The 20,755-nt window shown below is 41.5% G+C and overlaps 1 protein-coding gene across 10 annotated transcripts in view; it reads right to left on the bottom strand.

Moving 5' to 3' along the window:
- pde4dip (phosphodiesterase 4D interacting protein) overlaps positions 1–20,755 on the bottom strand; it is a 96,848-nt gene that overhangs the window by 38,061 nt on the left and 38,032 nt on the right. For 9 of the 10 annotated variants that reach the window (XM_078946184.1, XM_078946192.1, XM_078946185.1 and 6 more), the window contains 5 exons: positions 9,258–9,368; positions 6,536–6,612; positions 4,640–4,763; positions 4,399–4,547; positions 2,543–2,657 (listed from right to left, as the gene is read on the bottom strand). In XM_078946184.1, coding sequence (XP_078802310.1) covers positions 2,543–2,657; positions 4,399–4,547; positions 4,640–4,763; positions 6,536–6,612; positions 9,258–9,368 — 576 coding nt within the window. Of the gene's footprint in view, positions 1–2,542; positions 2,658–4,398; positions 4,548–4,639; positions 4,764–6,535; positions 6,613–9,257; positions 9,596–20,755 lie in introns of those variants that run through there. The other variant, XM_078946190.1, reaches the window with a different exon arrangement.

Below are 20,755 nucleotides of genomic sequence, written 5' to 3' on the forward strand. Positions count from 1 at the left end.
GTTTCTACCGTTTCCCCTCTCTCTGTGCTTGCCGGGGCGTAAAAAACGGCCAGCGGACGCTCACTTATGACGGCTGTCCGCACAGAAGGAGATCTGCTGACGGGGTACAAGCTGCACTGATAAATCTCCTGAATGCAGATGAGTTTACCTTTCTCTATTGATAGTAAACTTTCAACAAACTAAATTCAAACTAAATTATTTTTTCAGTTTTTTTTGTTTTTTAGGCATTTCTTATGAGACGTAGTAAAAGAAAAAAAAGATATAAAGTACATTAAGAAAGATGTGAAGTTCTGCTTTGGCGCCACAGGGTGGCGATTTGTCTCTTTAAATTCACAGGCTTGTGGGTTTGGACACAAACAGCTGAAAACTCCCATTCCCAATTAAGATAAAATTCTATTATTGGCTGAATATGAGAACTGGACTGAGTGACCCTTCCCCCCTGGCGTCCAAACAGGAAGTACCCGCTAGCTCCAAGAAGCCAAATCTATAGACTTCTGTAATGAAATAAACAGCCATTACAAAGTCAGTCTGTTTGTCAGAATAACCTTTCTGGCTCTGAAACCCTTCTTAACACGTTCTTCCTAATCCCAAATCTTTCATGATTTTTTTGTTTTTCTGTAGTGCAACTTTTTAAAGTAAAACTGGCCAATCAGATGCCTCAGTAAAAGTATGTGGTGCCCGCTGCCTCCCAGGTTCTTGCTTTCAAGCGGTAGGGGTGTAGTGAGAGTTGTTGCCATTGAAATGGTGACTCAGATCACTGCTTACTGACATTGTTTGGCTCCAACATGAAATTACAATTCATGAAAAAATAGCGACTGAATTGACTTCACTTGGCTGGAATCAGAAGTAAACTATTTTCTATATGACGTCACACTCAATGAGTCCAGTTCTTTTATACAGTCAATGAATTCTAAACACTGTAACAAGTTTCTCATTGTAGCTAATAAAATTACATGAAGTGAACACATTTTATGAACACATTTGTCAAAAAAAGCAACACTTATTTCTGCCAATCCACCATGTTGACATGATTTTTAAAAAATAAATACATTTTAAACCACATAGACTTCATGACAAAGGACACATCTGCATGTGACCAGAGAAACCAGGAATCAAACCATCAACCCAACAGTTGAACCAGTCAAAAAACGTTATTGAGTGAAAATAAAATGTAGGGGTCCTCCTGTAACAGCAGAATTCTGAACTTTTCCAAACACAGCACTGCTGTCTGTCATTGTAATGTTGTAATGTTGCCTGTTAAATCTTATTGTAACAGGACTTGTTCTTGGCTTGAAATGTAAACCAATTGCAGCGAATGCCATCAGTCAAAGTAGCAGTAAGAGTTGTCAGAAAAGAAAAACTCCCTCCTTGTTAAAATGTCTATAGATTTATATAAAAGCAAAACATTTTAATGTAAGCCACAAACATACTCATATGGAATAATGCAGAAATGTGTGTGTGTATATATATATATATATATATATTGGGATTGGGATTATATGTATATACTGTATATGTACAAACACACATATCGTATACAAATTAAAGTATCTTTTATTTATTTTTTTTGCATATATTATTTACATGTGTTTTTTTCTTTATTTTACTTTAAATTTGCTTATCCCAAAAACTTAAAAAGGGGAGATAAACGAGTTTTCTTCCTATTGTTTCCTTCAATTTCCCCTGTATTAGAACCTGTGCAAGATCTTTTGTTTTTTGTTGATTTGTTGAAATTGAAAAGAAATTGAAAATATATAGTTTGAACAGTGTACTGGACAGTACTAAAAGCAATTATTCCTAAATACATTTTTTTAAAGTGCAAAAGGTTGAGAAATAACAGGAAAAAGTTGCAAAAGTTGCATAAGGCATTAAACACACACAAAAAGATTATTTAGGAAATCAATGCATAAAATATGAAATCATTATAATGCTATACACTACAAATTAAGTGATAAATGAGTCAAAGTACATTTTAAAGAAAAAAACAACTATACTTAACAATTTAAAAGTGCTAAATTAAATACTTACAGATACTACAGCTAAATATTCCAGATGCCTAATAGATCAAATTGATTGAAATTAAACTATGAAGAAACCACCGCTAAAAATGCCAAGCTGACAGATAAAAATCTAAATATACAACAGCACATCAAGTATTAAACAAAATACTGTAAAAAATGTTCAAGAAAACTTAAGGATCTTTTTTTTCAGTGTTCAGAATGATCCTCATTAAACGTTTTAATAATAAAATTATAATAACAACAATTACAGGAAAATTAGATTTTTGTTAAATCTGTTTAAGTGTTTGGTAAATTAATAATCAAAAATGTTCGTAAATATTCCAAATTAGTGATAGCAAGATGATTAATGTACAGTAATTAATAGAACACAAATGTATTTAAGAAAGTTAATTTCGACTTAGAAACTTGTTTTTAGATAACTGTTCAAGACTGTGTGAAAATGGAAAGACATTAATTTTGAAATGTATGCATTTTCTGCTGAGTTTATTGCTCATAAATCTAGAGGAATCTGTAAAAAATACCTCCGCTTCTCGTTCACTCTTCTTCAGCGAGGATGAGAGGTCATGAACTTTGACCTGCAGCTCTTCCACTTGGAGACCCAGAGAGTGTTTCTGCTGCGTTAACTCCTCAATTAGCCTGTTGTGGACAACGACACAGAGGAGGAGGGGTTGAGGGTGAGAGTGACATATACTGCACTTCACAGACCTGACCAAAGACCTGAGCTGGGCTCAGCAGAGGTCCGTCGGTCAAAGACGTAAGACCTCAGCCCATGCAGTAGACCAGAAAAATCAATACTTACAATTTTGTCGAGCAACACAGTGGAGTATATTTTTCAAAAAACAAATGAAATTTTTGAAGTTTTTAAAGGCCCACTCCAATAAAAAGGCTGTTTTTAATATGTTCTTGTGGATTTTTTCTCATGATGGGGGACAAGTATGAAGAAAATAAGCTTAAAATTGCATTTCTGAATATTTCATAATTCAAACAGGAGCAGACGAAAAAAATGCAGTTGGAAAAAAGAGCATAGATGTGACATAGAAGATTTACAGGGCGGGTCGCCATTTCTACTGCTTGTTGCCATGTCAGCCATGCTAGCTAAATTGATACCAGAAGAGATCTCAGTGTTTCACATTCTATAATCCTGAAAATCTCAACACATGATCATCACATGAAAAATAAAAACTGTATGGGAAGAGGATTCCCCTTTAATGGAAGGCACCATGCTTGGGGACAAAACTTGTCTACACTATACTTGTCTTTCAAAATGAAACCATGAATTTGCCTTTCTGTCCCTTTTATTTAGAAACACAGGAAAAGAACATTTATTCAAAAACATTTGTGTGGTTTAAATGGTTAGCTTCTCAACAATTCTATTCCAAAAATTTTTATAATTTGATCAACTTTTTTGCTCTATACCCTATTTTAACACATGGATGGTTTAGGTGTCTGTGTGTAGCACTGGCACCTTGGTCCCCGGGCAACTACCTCCATGCCACTGCCAAACTATCAGGGATGAGTATTGGCAAGAGTCTGGCAATATGATCTCGATACGCAGTTACCGATATAATATTCATTGTGATACATTACAAGAGTCACTCGTTCTCATCTGGAGGCCACTAAGAAGCACAGTGATTGGCATTTTTTTATATAGTATTGGCATCATAGAGATTTGGTTCGGTACCTATCCCAAGCAAAAACTAAGTAGTACATGACAACCATAACAACAAAAACTGCTTTGCTGACTAACAATTAGCATTTAACATGAGGTGGTTCTCGTCAGATCTTGTTGTTCTGGTGCAGTGCTGCTCAAAGAGGCTCAATGTGCTCTGCTGCCAACTAGCAGTTGGGAGTTTAAGTGGAAAACAAGAGCCAGATGCTGGAGGACGCTCATAAATAAATAAAAAAATAAAAAAAACCATTGCCTTAAAAGCATTTTCAGGCGATGCAAGTATCGCAAATGAAATATGACGATGTGTCGCCAAATCAATTTTTTCTACATCCCTGCTATCTATGTTGCCCACAAGGGGGCCCAAGTCTGGGTCTCCCTGTGCCAGTCCCCAGCCTGGATTAAGCAAATCAGCTTTTCCTGAAAGGGGTATGGCGACCCCTGAAAGTATATGCGAAAAAGTGAACAACAACCCTGTTTCAAAATCTGAATATACAGAGTTGGATGTTGGTTGCCTCAGCAACATTCAAGAAAAATTAAAAAATGCTGTGTTATCACAGTTAAGGTATATTTACTACTTGGACTTGATGAGCTTTGTTTTTTGATCATGGCCTTAAATCTCAACAACAAAATGAAATTTTTAAGTATTAAAATACTTAAGTTTTCTTTTTCTTCGTTAGAGTTGCTTTGCAAAGTCCAACATGAAGTTACCCGTCTGTGTCAGTCCCGGTGTTGCGGTTGCGAGGTCCATCTGAGTCTCCCATCTCTTCCATCTCTCTTTCCAGAGCCAGACAGCGCTGGGCCTCAGAGGCTGCCAGTGAGGCCATCTGCTGGGCCTGTTCTCTGGCCAGCTCAGCCTCCTGCAGAAACAACACGGAAAGAAATGGCTTTTGGTTCTGATCGTTGATCTTTAAAGTCCATCAGTCGGGGCTTTTTTCCCCTGAGGGTGCACCTCTTGCAGCAGCTGCACTTTGGTTTGCAGGACCTGCTGCACGTGGCTGATCTCCTCCTGCCGCTCCGCCAGGCGGCGCTGCAGCTCTGCCTCATTCTGGCTGGACAGGCTCTCTGCTGTTGATCTGCACAGACAGAAATATGGACTGAAGGTTACAAAATGCTTTTATTTTAAAAATGAACATTTCACAGAAACCAATGCAGAAGTCAAAACAATAGTGCTTTAGCCTCCATATGGATAACAAGAAACAGTTATTTCTTGGGGAAATATGTCTTACAGCACTCTGAATGATGAAGTCAGATTATTATGGTCTGTCTCTGCTCTTGCACACGGCGGTTCAAACAGCCAGAAGGTCACCCTCAGTGTTTCCTCATCACATCTATCAGCTCAGCTCTGCTAACAGCTCAGATGATAAACTGTGGCTGCACAGTTTATTTATAAAGCGGCAGGGCGCACTGGGAATCTCAGTTCAGACTCCAAAGTTCAACGTTTTTGCTCCTCAAAGGCAGGACCCCCACCCCCAAACGCCACTCCCACACTTTTCATTATTCTGACAAAGTGCTAACATGCCTCATTGGTGCTGATTCTGCACAATAACACCGCAAGAGTAAACTAATGGAGCTGTTCCAGCATCTGTCTGATGGAAGCAAATAATGAGTATATGAATTATTATTCCCAATCAAAAAAATAACTCTTTTTATTTATAAGCACCCTTTAAGAAAATCGCAACAAATGCCATCTGGCAAACGGGCAGATGCTGATTTAAATGAATTTGTTTTGAGGCTAGATTCTAAAAGTTTTAAGTCTAAATTGCAGCTACGTGGTTCACAGTCTAGGAGCAGAAAAGCTGAAGGCTCTTCCCTCAATGGTGGTTAGATAAATGGAAAGAACTGAAGATGGATGGAGGAGGAATATCCTAGGAAATGAGGGGAGGTGTGCAATTCATCAATTTTCTGTCTTTCAGTTTTTGCATTGAAAATAATTCCAAAGAAATCAACCCCGCCCCCAATTACATCACCCACCTGTTTCTAAGTGCTCCTGCTAGCTTACAGCCCCAACCTAACATTACATATGCAAAAAAAAATGGTGAGCAATATTTGAGCTATCCAGCCGTACAGTTTTGAACCAGATGCCAAGCCAGATGTAGATTTTTGCCATCTACAAGTGGTTACATCAGAATGGAGCAGGGAGCTTGTGGCCTACCCAGCGTATTTTCTATGTCATAAACTCTGTTTTTTTAAAGCTGCATTTTTTCCTCTGCTCCTGATTCACAATGATTTACAGAAAGAGATACTTAAAAATGCAGTTTCATCTTATTTTCCTCAATTATTTCCTTCATCATCATAAAATGCCACAAGATCAGGTTGAAAACTCCAAAAACACCTTTTTAATTGGAGTAGGTCTGTAGGTTGTGGAGTTGAAGGTTTTCAATCCCACTTAGTTTCTACAGAAACCCTGACCGACACAGAGACAGGCAGCTGCCCTACAAACAGGTGCTGGGATCTAAATATTCCTCCAGTCAGCAACGCGACACACCACACTGCCCTTTATACTACCCCCTACACACAAAAACCCCTCAAAGTAGGAGCCTCTTTTCAACCCTGAGCCACCCTCCTCACAGATATACGAGTGTGAGTCCATGCATTCCTCTCTGCTCAGTCTGTGTTTCGATAGCGAGGTGATGCTGGAAGCTTGATGAGAGGCTGTCAGATGCTGATAGACTCATGAGAAACGCACCGCAGAGGAAAGGGTTTGAACAAATCTATGTTTTTGTCGTAGACCTTTCACAGGATGACATCAACTGTGAATGAATGAGCAGTTAGTCAAACAAAAAAAAGGCAGGCGGCTAAATATTCCGATCAGACTTTCAATGAGGAGATGTGACTCATTACTCACACAGCTTCATCCAGAAGCTCCTGTTTGTCCTGCAGCTCCTTCTTCAAACTTTCAACTTCAACCTTCAGCTCAATGTTCTGCAAGAGATTGATTAGAAACCATAAGAAGCTTTGGGGAGCAGAAATCCATTTTAAAAGGTTTTGTTGCTCAACAATTGACGTTTACCAAAGTCAAGTTGAGCTAATCAAACTTTACTTTTGTTGTGATGTCTATGTGTGATGTTGTGTTAGATCAAATAAAGTAAAAGAAAAAAATGGATGTTTTTCTGTTTATATTTGGAGCTGCACAGTGGTGTAGTGGTCAGCACCCACATCAAGTGAACCCTGTTTTGAATCCCGGATGGGACCTTTCTGTGTGGAGTTTGCCTGTTCTCCCCACGTATGTGTGGGTTTTCTCTGGGCACTCCAGCTTCCTCCCACATACCAAAAGCAAGCATCATAGGTTCATTGATGAATCTACATTGTCTTTATGTTTAAATTTGCGAGTGTGTGGCCCTGCAACAACAGGAGTGAAGTGGGTTTAGAAAGTGCATGGATGGAAATGTATATGCCCTAAACACTCATCTTGTTTCTGCACTATAAATTGAACAAGGTAGTACTTAGAGTGCACAGTAGGACAATTAAAAATACTTTTATTGTGAAAGGTTTAAAGCACCGTTAGATAAAAACACTGTTGCCACAAGTGGAAAGCATCTCTTTATCTTGTTGTGTTCTATTTCTGGCCCACGATAAGAACAACTTAAGGTTCCATCAGGAGCGTTTCATAACTCAGATTACAAGATTATTTTTTAGATAAAAGACTTCAGCGCTCACACGGGTTTGTTTGGTCAGCCTTAGTGCTGAGAGGCTCCTGGCTCGGCTCAACACCTGTGCTCGGTCTGGTTTTAGGTTCCAGATTTAGCTCAAACTTATCTTCAGAAGCTCACGTTTATCCACAGCTGAACTGTATAAATGTATTTGAAGTGTGAAAAATAAGAACAAAATAAAACAAAATAACACTTATCTGTTGGCACTAAACTGACCAATTCATGGATCTGACTTAATCTGCACATTCATCACAGCCATGCATTTATATCAATGGCAGAAATACAAGTTTCCTATTTGCAAACTTTTAAATTTTAAGTTTTTCCATTAAACGGTGAGAACAGAGGATATCTCCACATTTCTAGTGAATCTGCAAGCAAATCCTGCCCTTTTTATCACATACGGTCACAAAAATCAGGACTGACTGGAATGTTTGAAACATTTTTCTTGTTTCCTGAAAAAAGACGTTTTTTGCCCATTGATTTATCTTTCATCTGCTGGATTTTTCATGCCATAATGCAAAAGTGTATTTATTATGTTTTTAATGAATAAATATTTATGCTCTTCACAGATTCGTGATTATATTGAACACAACGTTTTGGTTTCAACAACAATTATGACGTAGCTGTTGATGTTCTTTGTAAAAAACTTTTAAGTGACGCTTTGCTAACTTGCAACGAACCATTAAATGTAGGATTTCACTTAATTTAAATCAATTTGAAAAATGTTTTTTTATAAACCATATTTTTAGGAATATAAGTTGTTTTTTTGCATATTTTGGCCGTTGACGCGACTTATACTCAGGTGCAACTTATAGTACAAAAATATGTTAATTGGAAATAAATTCAGGCATAAAAGGGTTAAGGTTACAGTGTTAAAACAACCCCCTTCCCCCCCTTAAGGCTCAGTCAGTGATGTGATTAATTGTACATTTAACTCCATTGGAAGCACAGGGGGACAACCAAACTAAACTCAGCTTCTAGATCTCACGTGCTGACCTGGATCTCAGCGGGGTCTATAAATATGGAGACGGGATCCGAGCACCTGCTGCATTTGTCACCCTTTAACCCCCCCCCCCCAAACATCTCCACATTTAGATGCTGGCTCCGTTTGCAGCAAACCTGTCTGAACCGGGCTTTGCACATCTCTCCGGTGGGTGATTCGGTGGCAGGTCAAAGCCGGTCCTGCAGAACCAGAATCTTATTTTCATTCGTTAAAACCAGTTTGCCGTGTGCACACATTAAACTTATGAATGCAAACTGCACCAGTGCAGAGGACAATGTGGGTCATTGGGATGCAGAGAGAAAGCAGGTCAGACAGATGAGTATGTGCAGTTTGAACGACTCCCTTGTGACTTTTTTGGTTTGGATGCACAATCTGCACACAGAGCTTTCTGGATTTCACCAAAATTGTTAAGCTCATATTTTTGAGGAAACCTTTCTTTTTGTCAAACAGTAAAACGTATTCCATAAAACTGCACCTCGAGGGCTGCTATCTGCATGCTTATGATCAGGTCAGTGGCACTGAGAAAATGTCAGTTTCTCCAGTTGTGACGTGCTTATTTGATCCATGAATCAAGGAGAAACACTAGAAATCTCCTCCCGGATCAATTTTTTAATTTCTCTCAATCTTGGGCACAGAAACCAACAGATGTCATCTTAAGTCAGTTTTAAATTACAGAAAGCAGGTCACTGACTTAGATGTCTTTGGAAATGCTATCAACCTGAATATTTTGAAAAGAAATTTGAGGAAATCCTTTCGATAAAGATGCTGGGAGCATGCTTTTGTTTGGTGAAGATTTAGACGCAGCAGATTCAAAATTGCAATTTTTAAAAAGCTGTTTTGACTTTGTAGACTCGTACATGCATTCATTTTTTGTAAAAGAAGGACAAAGATCATTCTGACTCGTTGTCACTCACCCTCCTGTGAACGTCATCGCTGCTCGCCTCAAACTTCTGCTGGATCTTCTCCTCCAGGAAGTAGATCCTGAGCTTCAGGCTGAAGTTCTCTTTCTTCAGGTCATTCAGGTGCTGCGACATAGTGCGGTAACCACGGAAACCAAAGTTAGACATGATGGGAAGGTATCACGGGGGGGCCTGAAGCCCCCCATTTAAGACGACATAATTCGTGTAAAGACAGGGTTAAATAAATTAATGAATAAAGCAGTTCGATTCAAGAAGTTCTCATGACACACAAGCTCAGTGACTTGTGATGGGTCAACATGAACAGTGAGCTCCCCTCAGAGAGGGGATGGCACACAGGCGGGGGGTGGGTGTGGGAGAGCTGGAAGCAAAGGGTGTTTCCTTTTTTACAAGGACGAAGCCACGCCAGGAATCTAAAACCAGACGGAGCACAGGTGCTGAGCCGAGCCAGGAGCCTCTCAGCGCACTGGCTGACCAAACAGACTCGTGTGAGCGCTGAAGAGTGTGTTGATGTGAGATCTGATGGTTCCCACCAGATGAGACTCCAACACCTCCAGACCAGAGTTTTCAGAGACAACTCGCAGCAGACAGAGTGCGCATTTCCTGTTTAGTCTGTAAAGTGAGCGTGCTCTGACTGTTCCCCTTTGCAGAAGAGAAAGGAACTCTCGATAACATTTACTACCAGATTGATGTTTCGTGTGCACGCCATGGATACAGAACACGTGAAAGTGGAGAAATTGTGCTGTTTTCAAAGTTAAAGTCACATTGGCTGAGTGTGTGAAATTTGTTTTCTGTGTTTGACCCATCCCCTCGGGAAGCGGTGAGCTGCAGAAACAGCCAGGAAACATTTAGGGGTTTAACCCTCCCAAGACAATCCCTTAATGTGTCAAGCAGGGGAGGCATTGGGTCCCAACGTTAGTTACTTTTGTACGGATTTGAACACACGACCTTCCAGTCTCAGAGCATACATTGTACTAAAAGGCCACTGAGCTAATCTTTCTGTTCTTCAAATCTTTGCAAAAAAAAGGCATTTAACATTAGATTATTAACAGAAGTTGGTAAAGATCTGTGTCCACATGGAGGCACTAAAGCTCCACCGGAGCTCAGGAGGCTCCAAAGGTCTGTTGACAGTTGGAGGAACAGCAGCTATATGAGGAAGCCTTCACCCAGTAGCTGTCACTGAAGAATTCTGAGGAGGCATTCACAGAGCCAGGAGGATCCCACAGAGCGCAGGACACATGTAGTGATCTGTATGTGCATAAATAAAAAATAAAAAAAAAGGCTTCCCTAGGAGGGGGAAATTAAGTGAAACAGTCTGTGTGCAACAAATAAAAAACAGATTTTTAATATTTCATTATTCAAACTACATTAAATGTCAGTTTCTGTGCATCATTCAAGTAAATATGTCTGAGCTTGTCATTTAGTGTCAGTTTGTGCTGCAGCATGAGGCACATCTGCTTCAGATCGGTGTAATTTTCATAAAAAAACAGAGAAAATGTCATTTTTATCCCTCTATATATCAAAAAAACTAAATCAGTAAAACTTTTAATTTCCAAAGGTGTTTATATGTGTCCTTTTGACATCAATAAGTAGCATTACATCAATATAGGCTTATTAATCTTCTTTAAGTAGAAAAGTGAGTTCTTTTTTTAAATGTTAAAATCCTGCGATTTTACAATGTTTTTTTTATGAATCCACTGTGTATTGATGATGAAAACGTGGATGGATTATTAAAAAAAATAATTTAAACAACTTTATCCTGAAAAAAAAATCAAACAATGAGTTGTGGTCTAAATGTGCTAATCTAGTGAGCACACTAGTTTTTTGAAGAGACTTCTGGGAAATTTTAGGGCCCTGGTTTTTGATCTAAGATTCGGACAGCTCTACGAAATGGCGAACGCACTATATAGTGCGCTACGTAGTGAGAAGTGAAGGAGTTCAGACACAAAATAGGATTCTAAAAATCTTTTGATCGACTGTCCCACCAAACCTCAACGATAGCAACTTCATCTGCACTGTTTGTCATTAAGAAAGAATCTGAGCAGCATCAATTCTTCCAGGGAACACTTTTTTATTCTGAAGATCTTTGTAGTCTCACTATGATGGAGTCTGAAAACCACATGAAAAAAGATGACAGCATCCCTCTGAGACGCTTGCTGTCAGTGTTGGTAGACGTGTAGCAAGCATGGGTCAGAACTTCATGTGGACACCCTCAAACACGAACATGAAAAGGACATTTTTGGACCAAAGACATGACTGAACAGAAAAAAATATATCTGCAGCTGCAAAGAGTTGGAGGAGAACCTGAGCGGCTCATCCAGAGGTCACTAAAGGAGAAACAACCGAGATCTGATTTCTGCTTTGTCTCATAGTCCATTAAAGAGAAGAGACAAAAAAGGATTTTTCCAGGCTCCTGCTGCCCCCTCTTCTTCTATTCTGCTCTGTCTTATGTTATTGTAGAGCAAACCTGGAAAGTTTTGAAACCTAAAATATCAAAGTTCCCATTTTTGCAGGGCGTAGCAGTTTTCCACTGTGCAGCCTCCAGCGGGGACTTTGATTTTGCATGCAGCGGTGAGACGAGAAGCACTTTCAACTGGCAGAACGCTTGGAGTTTTCCTTCTTTACTGGTAACAGAAGCTCCTCCATGCCAGCTAATGCAACATTTTCCAGTCCTCACTCCTTGGTGGTGCCAAAGCCCCTGATGGCGTTCTGCAGGGTGGATGTCTGATTGGGTTTAATGTTCTGTCACGGTAGACGAGGCGGTTTAAAAATTACAACGTGCAAACCTAATTACATCATCAAAACTTGAAAGAAGAGAAGGCCCACATAATCTGACACCCAGGCAGGCGGTGACACCAGGTAACAACCTGCAGAGTCACAGTGGAAGAAGTGATGCTGTGGATGCAAAGCCAGGGGGAGGGGCTTAAGGAGGAGAAGCATCATGCTCTCTTACAACATTTATTTCTTCAACCCAGTTCCTGGGCTATTCATGCTGGGGTACATTTCTGAGACATAATTTTTTTTGGTTCATAGTGGTTCCTATTAAACCCAATTTAACTTTTATTACTTAATTACTTTTAACCTTCCTGTTCAATGCTGCATTCCCTGCATGCAACACGATTCAGCATCAGCCTCCCTGACCTCTGAGTGCAGAAGTCACAGCTCAGTTGCATCACACAAGACCAGCAGCAGGCTACTATTCCTTCACTGTTTGCAAAAACTAAAAAAAACTAAAAAGATTTTGTGCAAAACTTTAAGCAGAGCTGTAAATAGAAATATACCCACAAAACTGGTGCACTCTTGTCCAGGAGACCACTAAGTAACATGTTCATTAAAAAATCTTGCGGATAAACGGTTGTTGACCAGAGAGGGTTTCCTAAAAACAAAATGACACACTAAAGTAATAAACTGTAGACTAGAGTCAACAAAAAAGCCACAAAATGCCAAATTATCTTGAAGAATAAACACTGTGCGTCACAATCAAGACTAAACCTGAAAATATAGAAGTGAGTCACAGTAAGTTTACATTTGTAGCTGCTACTAAAGGTGTTTTTTAATTATGTATTAAAGACGGCCACCTCCTCCCGAGGTCAAAGGTCAATGAAACTTCAGTTGCGGTTAGGGTTAGGGTTAGGGTTAGACTTAAGCTTGTGGTATTCGCTCAAAACCACATGGGAAAGAAGAATTGCCAAAACAATATGGTCCTTGCAGTCCAGGACCCAAAGGTCAAGAAGGTCAACACAAGAGGAAGATTAACTACAGTCAAACTACACACATGGAAACAGTGTCTTCATAGCCTAACAAACACACACAACAAAGAGAAAAGTGGATCGGAGTAGAACTCTGAAACTAGATTAGAAGGGAGCACTAGGCCTTATCCCGCCTCCGTTTGGGCCTCAAACAATCCAGCTGACAAACAAACACGAAGTTCAGGAAGCTCGGTCTTTCACAGCATTCCCATTATCAATCAAAACTATGTCTGCAGGAGAGCGGCCCTCAGCCTCAAAAACACGGAGGCTGTTAGGTGCCTGGTTCCTCCAAACCATTAGTGCATCTCCGAATGCTGAACAGTGGTGATGATGTCAGGGCGGTGCATGCATGCTGCCTTGCAGCAATAGCAGTATCACAAGGAAGGAGTGCCGGCTAAGCACAGGATATGTGGCTACCCCCACTCCAGCCAGATGCTCCAAAAAATCTGCTTGGAAGCCGGTTTCTTCTGTCCTTCATGTCTCGGGACAAGTAGGAGCCAACTTCCAGGATCAAACACGTCGTATGAAACTGAATCCAGACTACAAATCCTCTCAGCTGACAGGAATGAAGCCTCATTAAAAGGCAGTTTGATAGGAGGCAATGGACATAAATAACAAGGAACAAAATTGATTTTTGTCCCCTTAAAGCTCCATGGAGAGAACCGAGCTCAAACGGGGACATGAATCCAGTTTTTACAAGCATCCCTGCAGCTCATGTAGCTAGCTCAATTTTAACTGTAACTCAGGAACTTCATCTCATCATTGATTCAAACCTTTTCACCTCTACATCCCCATCTTCATACAGATTTGAAATGCATCAACCTGCACACATAACTCATTACAGCAGGTGAGGCTAAAAGCTCCCTTTTCTGAGGCTCTCTTAAGACTGATGAAAATTGTGTTTTTGGTGTTTTAACATGTTCTTGTGGCATTTTTGTCACGCTGGGGGACATATATAGGGACATATATTTATGTAAAAACTAATTCTTTATTCAAAATGTTATAAATCACAAGCACATGAAAAAAGAGCGTTTGTATCTGTGATGTCATAAATACAATGGGCGGGCAGAAAGCTCCCTGCTTTGCTCCATTCTCTTCTTTCTCTTTCGGCTTTTCCCATCAGGGGTCGCCACAGCGAATCATCCTTTTCCACCTCACTCTATCATGGACATCTTCTACCCTAACATTAGCCAACTTCATGTCCTCTGTTAAGACATCCATGTATCTCCTCTTTGGCCGTCCTCTTGCCCTCCTGCCAGGCAGCTCCATCTCCAACATCCTTCTACCAATATATCCACTATCCCTCCTCTGAACATGTCCAAACCATCTCAGTCTGGCTTCTCTGACTTTGTCGCTAACACAGGCAACATGAGCCGTCCCTCTGATGTACTCGTTCCTTATCCTGTCTAACCTGGTCACTCCTAAGGAGAACCTCAACATCTTCATCTCCGCTACCTCCATATCAGCCTCTTGTCTCTGTCTCACTGCTACCGTCTCTAACCCATAGAGCAGAGCTGGTCTCACCACTGTCTTGTACACCTTTCCTTTGAGTCTTGCTGGCACTCTTCTGTCACACAACACTCCTGACACTTTCCTCCAACCGCTCCAACCTGCCTGCACTCGCCTCTTCACCTCTTTTCCACAATCCCCATCACACTGAACTGTTGACCCCAAGTACTTAAACTCCTGCACCTTCTTCACCTCAGCCCCCTGTAACCTAACGCTTCTGCCTTGATCCCTCTCGTTCAGACACATGTATTCTGTCTTACTACGACTGACCTTCATGCCTCTTCTTTCCAGAGCAAACCTCCACCTCTCTAGCTGTTCCTCCACCTGCTCTCTACTCTCACTGCAAATTACAATGTCATCCGCAAACATCATTGTCCAGGGAGATTCCTGTCTTACCTCATCTGTCAGCCTGTCCATCAGCATAGCAAACAAAAAAGGACTCAAAGCTGATCCTTGGTGTAGTCCCACCTCCACCTTGAACTCCTCTGTCTGACCTACAGCACATCTCACCACCGTCATACTTCTCTCATACATGTCCTGAACCACTCTGACATACTTCTCTGCCACTCCAGACGACCTCATACAGTACCACAGCTCCTCCCTCGGCACCCTGTCATACGCCTTCTCTAAATCTACGAACACACAATGCAGCTCCTTCTGACCTTCTCTGTACTTTTCCATCAACATTCTCAAAGCAAAAATGGCATCAGTGGTGCTCTTACGGGGCATGAAACCATACTGCTGCTCACAGATCTCCACCTTCTTCCTAAGCCTGGCTTCCACTACTCTTTCCCACAGCTTCATTGTGTGGCTCATCAACTTTATTCCTCTATAGTTGCTGCAGTTCTGCGTGTCACCCTTGTTCTTAAAGATGGGGACCAGAACGCTTCTCCTCCATTCCTCAGGCATCTTCTCACTCTCTAAAATCCTATTGAACAACCTTGTTAGAAATTCCACTGCTGCCTCTCCTAAGCACTTCCATACCTCCACAGGAACGTCATCAGGACCAACGGCCTTTCCGCTCTTCATCCTTTTCAGAGCCTTCCTAACCTCATCCTTTCCAATCTCTGCTACTTCCTGCTCCACAACAACCACATCTTCCTCCCTTCTTTCCCTGTCATTTTCCACGTTCATCAGCTCCTCAAAATACTCCTTCCATCTTTTCTGTACACTCTCCTGGGTTGTTAGCACCTTTCCATCTCTGTCCTTAATCACCCTTATCTGTTGCACGTCCTTCCCATCTCTGTCTCTCTGTCTGGCTAGCCTGTACAAGTCCTTCTCTCCTTCCTTTGTGTCTAACCTGTCATATAGCTCATCGTAAGCTTTCTGTTTGGCCTTTGCCACCTCTCTCTTCACTCTACGCTGCGCTTCCTTGTACTCCTGTCTACCTTCCTCAGTCCTTTCTACATCCCACTTCTTTTTAGCCAACCTCTTCCTCTGGACGCATTCCTGTACTTCCTCATTCCACCACCAAGTCTCTTTACCGTCTTTCCTCTTTCCAGATGACACACCTAGCACCTTCCTACCTGTTTCCCTGATAATTTCTGCTGTAGTTTCCCAGTCATCTGGAAGCTCATCCTGACCACCCAGACCCTGTCTCAACTTCTGCCTAAATTCCTCACAAGTTTCTTCATTCTGTAGCTTCCACCACTTGGTCTTCTTTTCTGTTTTCCCTCTCTTCTTCTTCCTGACCTCCAGAGTCATCTTACACACCACCATGCGGTGCTGTCTGGCTACACTCTCTCCTACCACCACTTTGCAGTCAATAACCTCTCTCAAATGACCTCGTCTACATAGGATGTAGTCCACCTGGGTACTCCTACCTCCACTTCTGTATGTCACTCTATGTTCCTCTCTCTTCTGGAAGTAAGTGTTGACTACAGCCATTTCCATCCTCTTCGCAAAGTCCACCACCATCTGTCCCTCCAGATTCCTTTCCTTCACACCAAACCTGCCCATCACCTCCTCATCACCTCTATTGCCCTCACCAACATGCCCATTAAAGTCTGCTCCAATAACAACTCTCTCTCCTCTGGGGAAACTCTGTATGACCTCATCCAACTCACTCCAGAATCTCTCCTTCACTTCTAACTCACAGCCAACCTGTGGCGCATACCCACTGACTACATTCACCATCACCCCTTCGATTTCTAACTTTAAGCTCATCATCCTGTCTGAGACTCTTTTCACCTCTAGAACACTGTTTACAAACTCCCCCTTCAGAATCACTCCTACCCCGTTTCTCTTCCTATCAACGCCATGATAGAACAGTTTGTATCCTCCTCCAATACTACGTGCCTTGCTGCCCTTCCACCTTGTCTCCTGCACACACAGTACATCTACCTTCCTTCTCTCCATCATGTCTGCCAGCTCTCTGCCTTTCCCTGTCATTGTGCCAACGTTAAGAGTCCCTATTCTCAAACCTATGTTCCTGCCTTTTCCCTTCTCTCTCTGGCCACGGGCCCTTCTGCCTCCCCTCTTTCTTCGACCAACAGTAGTCAAATTTCCACCGACACCCTGTAGGTTAACAGCATCGGTGGCGGTCGTTGTTAACCCGGGCCTCGACCGATCCGGTATGTCTAAAGTGTTGTGGATGATTCGCATGGTTATTTTGGCAATTTTTACGCCGGATGCCCTTCCTGACGCAACCCTCTCTATTTATCCGGGCTTGGGACCGGCACAGAGGCAACTGGCTTGCAACCCCTGTGGCTAGATTCTGCTTTGCTCCATTCTGATGCGTCCAATTGCGGACAAATAGATACATATGTCTGTGGTTTCCTAGTCTGAACTGCAGCAGAACTGTAGAGCTGGATAGCTCCACTACTGCTCAGCAACCGGTAACATTAGGTTTCTTTTCACAGCTTTATTTTGAAATATGGAAGGCCTGGTGTGATAGAATTCCAGCCGGACACAAAGCATAATCATTAATTCCTCCATCATTTTCAAACAGTTGGCACTTCAGTGAATTAAAAAGGATGCCTACTTATGTCACTACCAAATCTGAGTCCCTGATTGGTCAAAGTTCAACCGGTTGAATCTCCAACGCGTGTTCAATGCCTGTGCATTTTGTACATACAGCCCCAAATCTGGCTTAAAGGTGTGCGTAGCAATGCATAAACGAGAAGCTTTTGAACACAGAAGCCCGAAACGCATGTTCACATAGACTTTTCAGTGAAAAAGGAGACTTTAATGTGCGTTTCCAAGCCTGGTGTGAACATAGCATTAGAGGCTGTAAGCTAGCGGGAGAGTATGTAAACAGAGCGCTCTCAGCAACGTTGAAGGTAGGTGGGGTTGCTTCGTCCTAGAAAATGACATAATTAAAAGACCACTGGGATCACTTTACAATAGATCGATGGATGATCAGAGTGGGACTTCAAATGACTATAGTTAAAAAAATAGTTTGAAGAGCCTTTAAACAGCATTGAATAATTCAAAATTTTTATTTCTCTAATTTGATAAATGGTGGGAAAAATCACTTGCACTCTTTTCTGCACAAATGAAGGCTAAAAGGACTTTTGATCCCTGCTGTGAGACTGAAAGGCCATCTGAGGGTAATCAACAAGGCGGCACATCTATTCCAAACTGAGCTAGTATTTTATATCCCACAGAGCAGACTCACAAAGACCACTTTCTGCCAGCTGGAACACAAAGCTGCACAGGTCCAGCGGACCAGTGACTTTAAAAGGCTGGAACCGACTCTGGGACTACAGGGGCGCTGGATCGGGATCAGATGTTTCCCTCCTGACCTGGACTGTCAGAGATACCTGACCCCTGAAAGCATGCACGGGGTGTGACGGATGGCTCAGAGTTTGCAGCTCAAAGCTCGTGTTGATGATACTCCCAGAGAGGAGGAGAGCGGGGAACAGGGGCCTGACGCTGGCGGCTCCTGCGGCTGATGCACAGCTGCTGCTTAAGGTTTTAACTGCGATCGGTCCAGTGAGGACGAAATGTCAACATCAGCGGTTCTCTGGAGCCTCTGTAAGGGCTCAAATTAATGCGGCCAAAAGAGAGGTGCCTTCAGGCTCCTTTCCAGGGCTATTTTGTGTCCCCATATGAATAGAGAATACCTGAAAAAGGGTGTGAATGTATGTTTCACTGCCTGCAGACATGCTGTCATTTAACCTGTGTGTGTGCATATCCGGGTATAAATGGAGGCACGTTTCACCAACAGGATGCAGACCTCAGAGAATCTGAAAGCAGAGATGATAAAAAGCTTTTTCTGGATGCAGAATGTGAAACCAAAAACCTTCACAGCTCTGGCAGACAGGAAATGACCTCATCAGGGACCGAGGGAGGGGGACGGGGATCGATTAAAAAGATAAAAGCAGGAGGTATTGGAGGCAGGATGGGGGACTGGGGGTAAAACTGACACCACAAAGGGGTCAGAAGCACATTAGAGGGTAAACCGAAGAGTCTTGGAAAAAGAAAAGATGCAACAGAGCATTAAAAACTTCAAAATAAATCGTTTTATTAAGAAACAGTCAACGGTTTGTATATTTTTGACTGGCTCTTCAGTTAAAACACATCCTATTTAATGTTTAAATACATAATTTCATAAGAATTTTACATTAAATGTAAAAACAAAAAAGAAAAAAAATAGAAATCTGGGTAAATATTTCTTTGTATTCACTGACAAGTCGTATTCATTCAAAATTGACACAAGCCAACAAAAAACAAACAGATTTTTTTTAAAATGTAACTTTAAATTTGTGAACTTAAGATGCCAAATTTTCTAATTTCGCGGGTTGAGAAAATGAATGAAAGCAGGCTGGTCCGCTGAAGAAATATTAAATACTGCACTCCTTGTATTAGATCAGGAGAAACAAGACTACACAGCTTTCGTTAATTTTTTTCCCCTACTGGACTGATTTAGCACCCGATCCGATGATTTTTCAAAATAAAATATACTTCAGACTATTAATAAAAGGAGTACAGTATTGAATATTTCTTCAGCGGACCAGCCTCCTTCCATTCATTTTCTTAATCCTCTATATACCCACTATAACCTGCGTGCGGCTCTTTCATCCTTGTGTTAACCTGCTGCGATGATGACCGTATTTTGCGTTCTCTGTGTAATACACTGAGGAGCGCGGGGGGAAACAACTCTCAGCTGCAGAGGATATGAACAGGTGAACAGGTAGAGAGGAAAAGCAGGTAGAGAGGCGAGGGAGGGGCTTTGGCTTCAAACTCTGTCAGAGAGATGGAAACACGGGGGTCAGATTCAGACACAGCTTTCACTGCGGGAGTTGAAGCAGATACTTTCTCTGGGATAATTTTATGAACTCAAACATGGAAACATGATTACCAAGTAGAAATCTTCAAAAATAATAAACCCGATCTCTCCACATTCTCCATGTCTACCGTGCATTGATAAACAAAGACACCGCTCCATGTAGCGATCAGACGATTACTTTAGCTGGTAGCTCTGCCCACACGCAGCCGCATTGTCAGGCTTTTAAGAACACAATTTCTAAGGGGCGGGGCGTTGCACACCCCCAACAAAAGGTTAGATGACAGAGCCCGGTCTATTAAGCGTCTCTGCCGTTCACGGAGCTTCAGTAGAACTCCAACGGCCACACGGCCCAACATAGTCAGCTATTATATATTCATGAGGGAAAAAACCCGCCAAACCGACCCTAAAACCGCCCAAATTATGCATACTAAAGCCACTTTTACCCACAAATTTAGAACCAAAACCGCCCAATCTGGCAACACTGCTGCAATCTTCTCTTGTAGAAAAAACATGCTCCCTCCACAGCTCATTGTAACGTTACTTTCTGTTAACCGCTCAGCCCAGTGGAAATTTCAGAATAAAAGCACTTCCATTGCAGCTTTACTTCCATTGTGAGTTAATGTGTTGTGTTGTGAGTTAATATATTGTGTTGTGAGTTAATGTGTTGTGTTGTGAGTTAATGTGTTGTGAGTTAATGTGTTGTGTTGTGAGTTATTGTGTTGTGAGTTATTGTGTTGTGTTATGAGTTAATGTGTTGTGTGGTGAGTTATTGTGTTGTGTGGTAAGTTAATGTGTTGTTTTGTGACCCTTCTCGGCCACCGTAGAATTCTGGGTAAATATTTTTTGTATTCACTGACATATTCATTCAAAATTGACACAAACCAACAAAAAACAAAAACATTTTTTAAAAAGTAACTTTAAATTTTCAGTTTTTGTGAACTTAAGATGCCAAATTTCTAATTCCGTTTGAAAGAAATCCTTTCCTTTCTATTTTGAATTCACAG

The sequence above is a fragment of the Oryzias latipes genome, chromosome 4 (assembly GCF_053564925.1).
Source record: "Oryzias latipes strain Hd-rR chromosome 4, Olatipes_Hd-rR_3.1".
Classification (NCBI taxonomy): Eukaryota; Metazoa; Chordata; class Actinopteri; order Beloniformes; family Adrianichthyidae; genus Oryzias; species Oryzias latipes.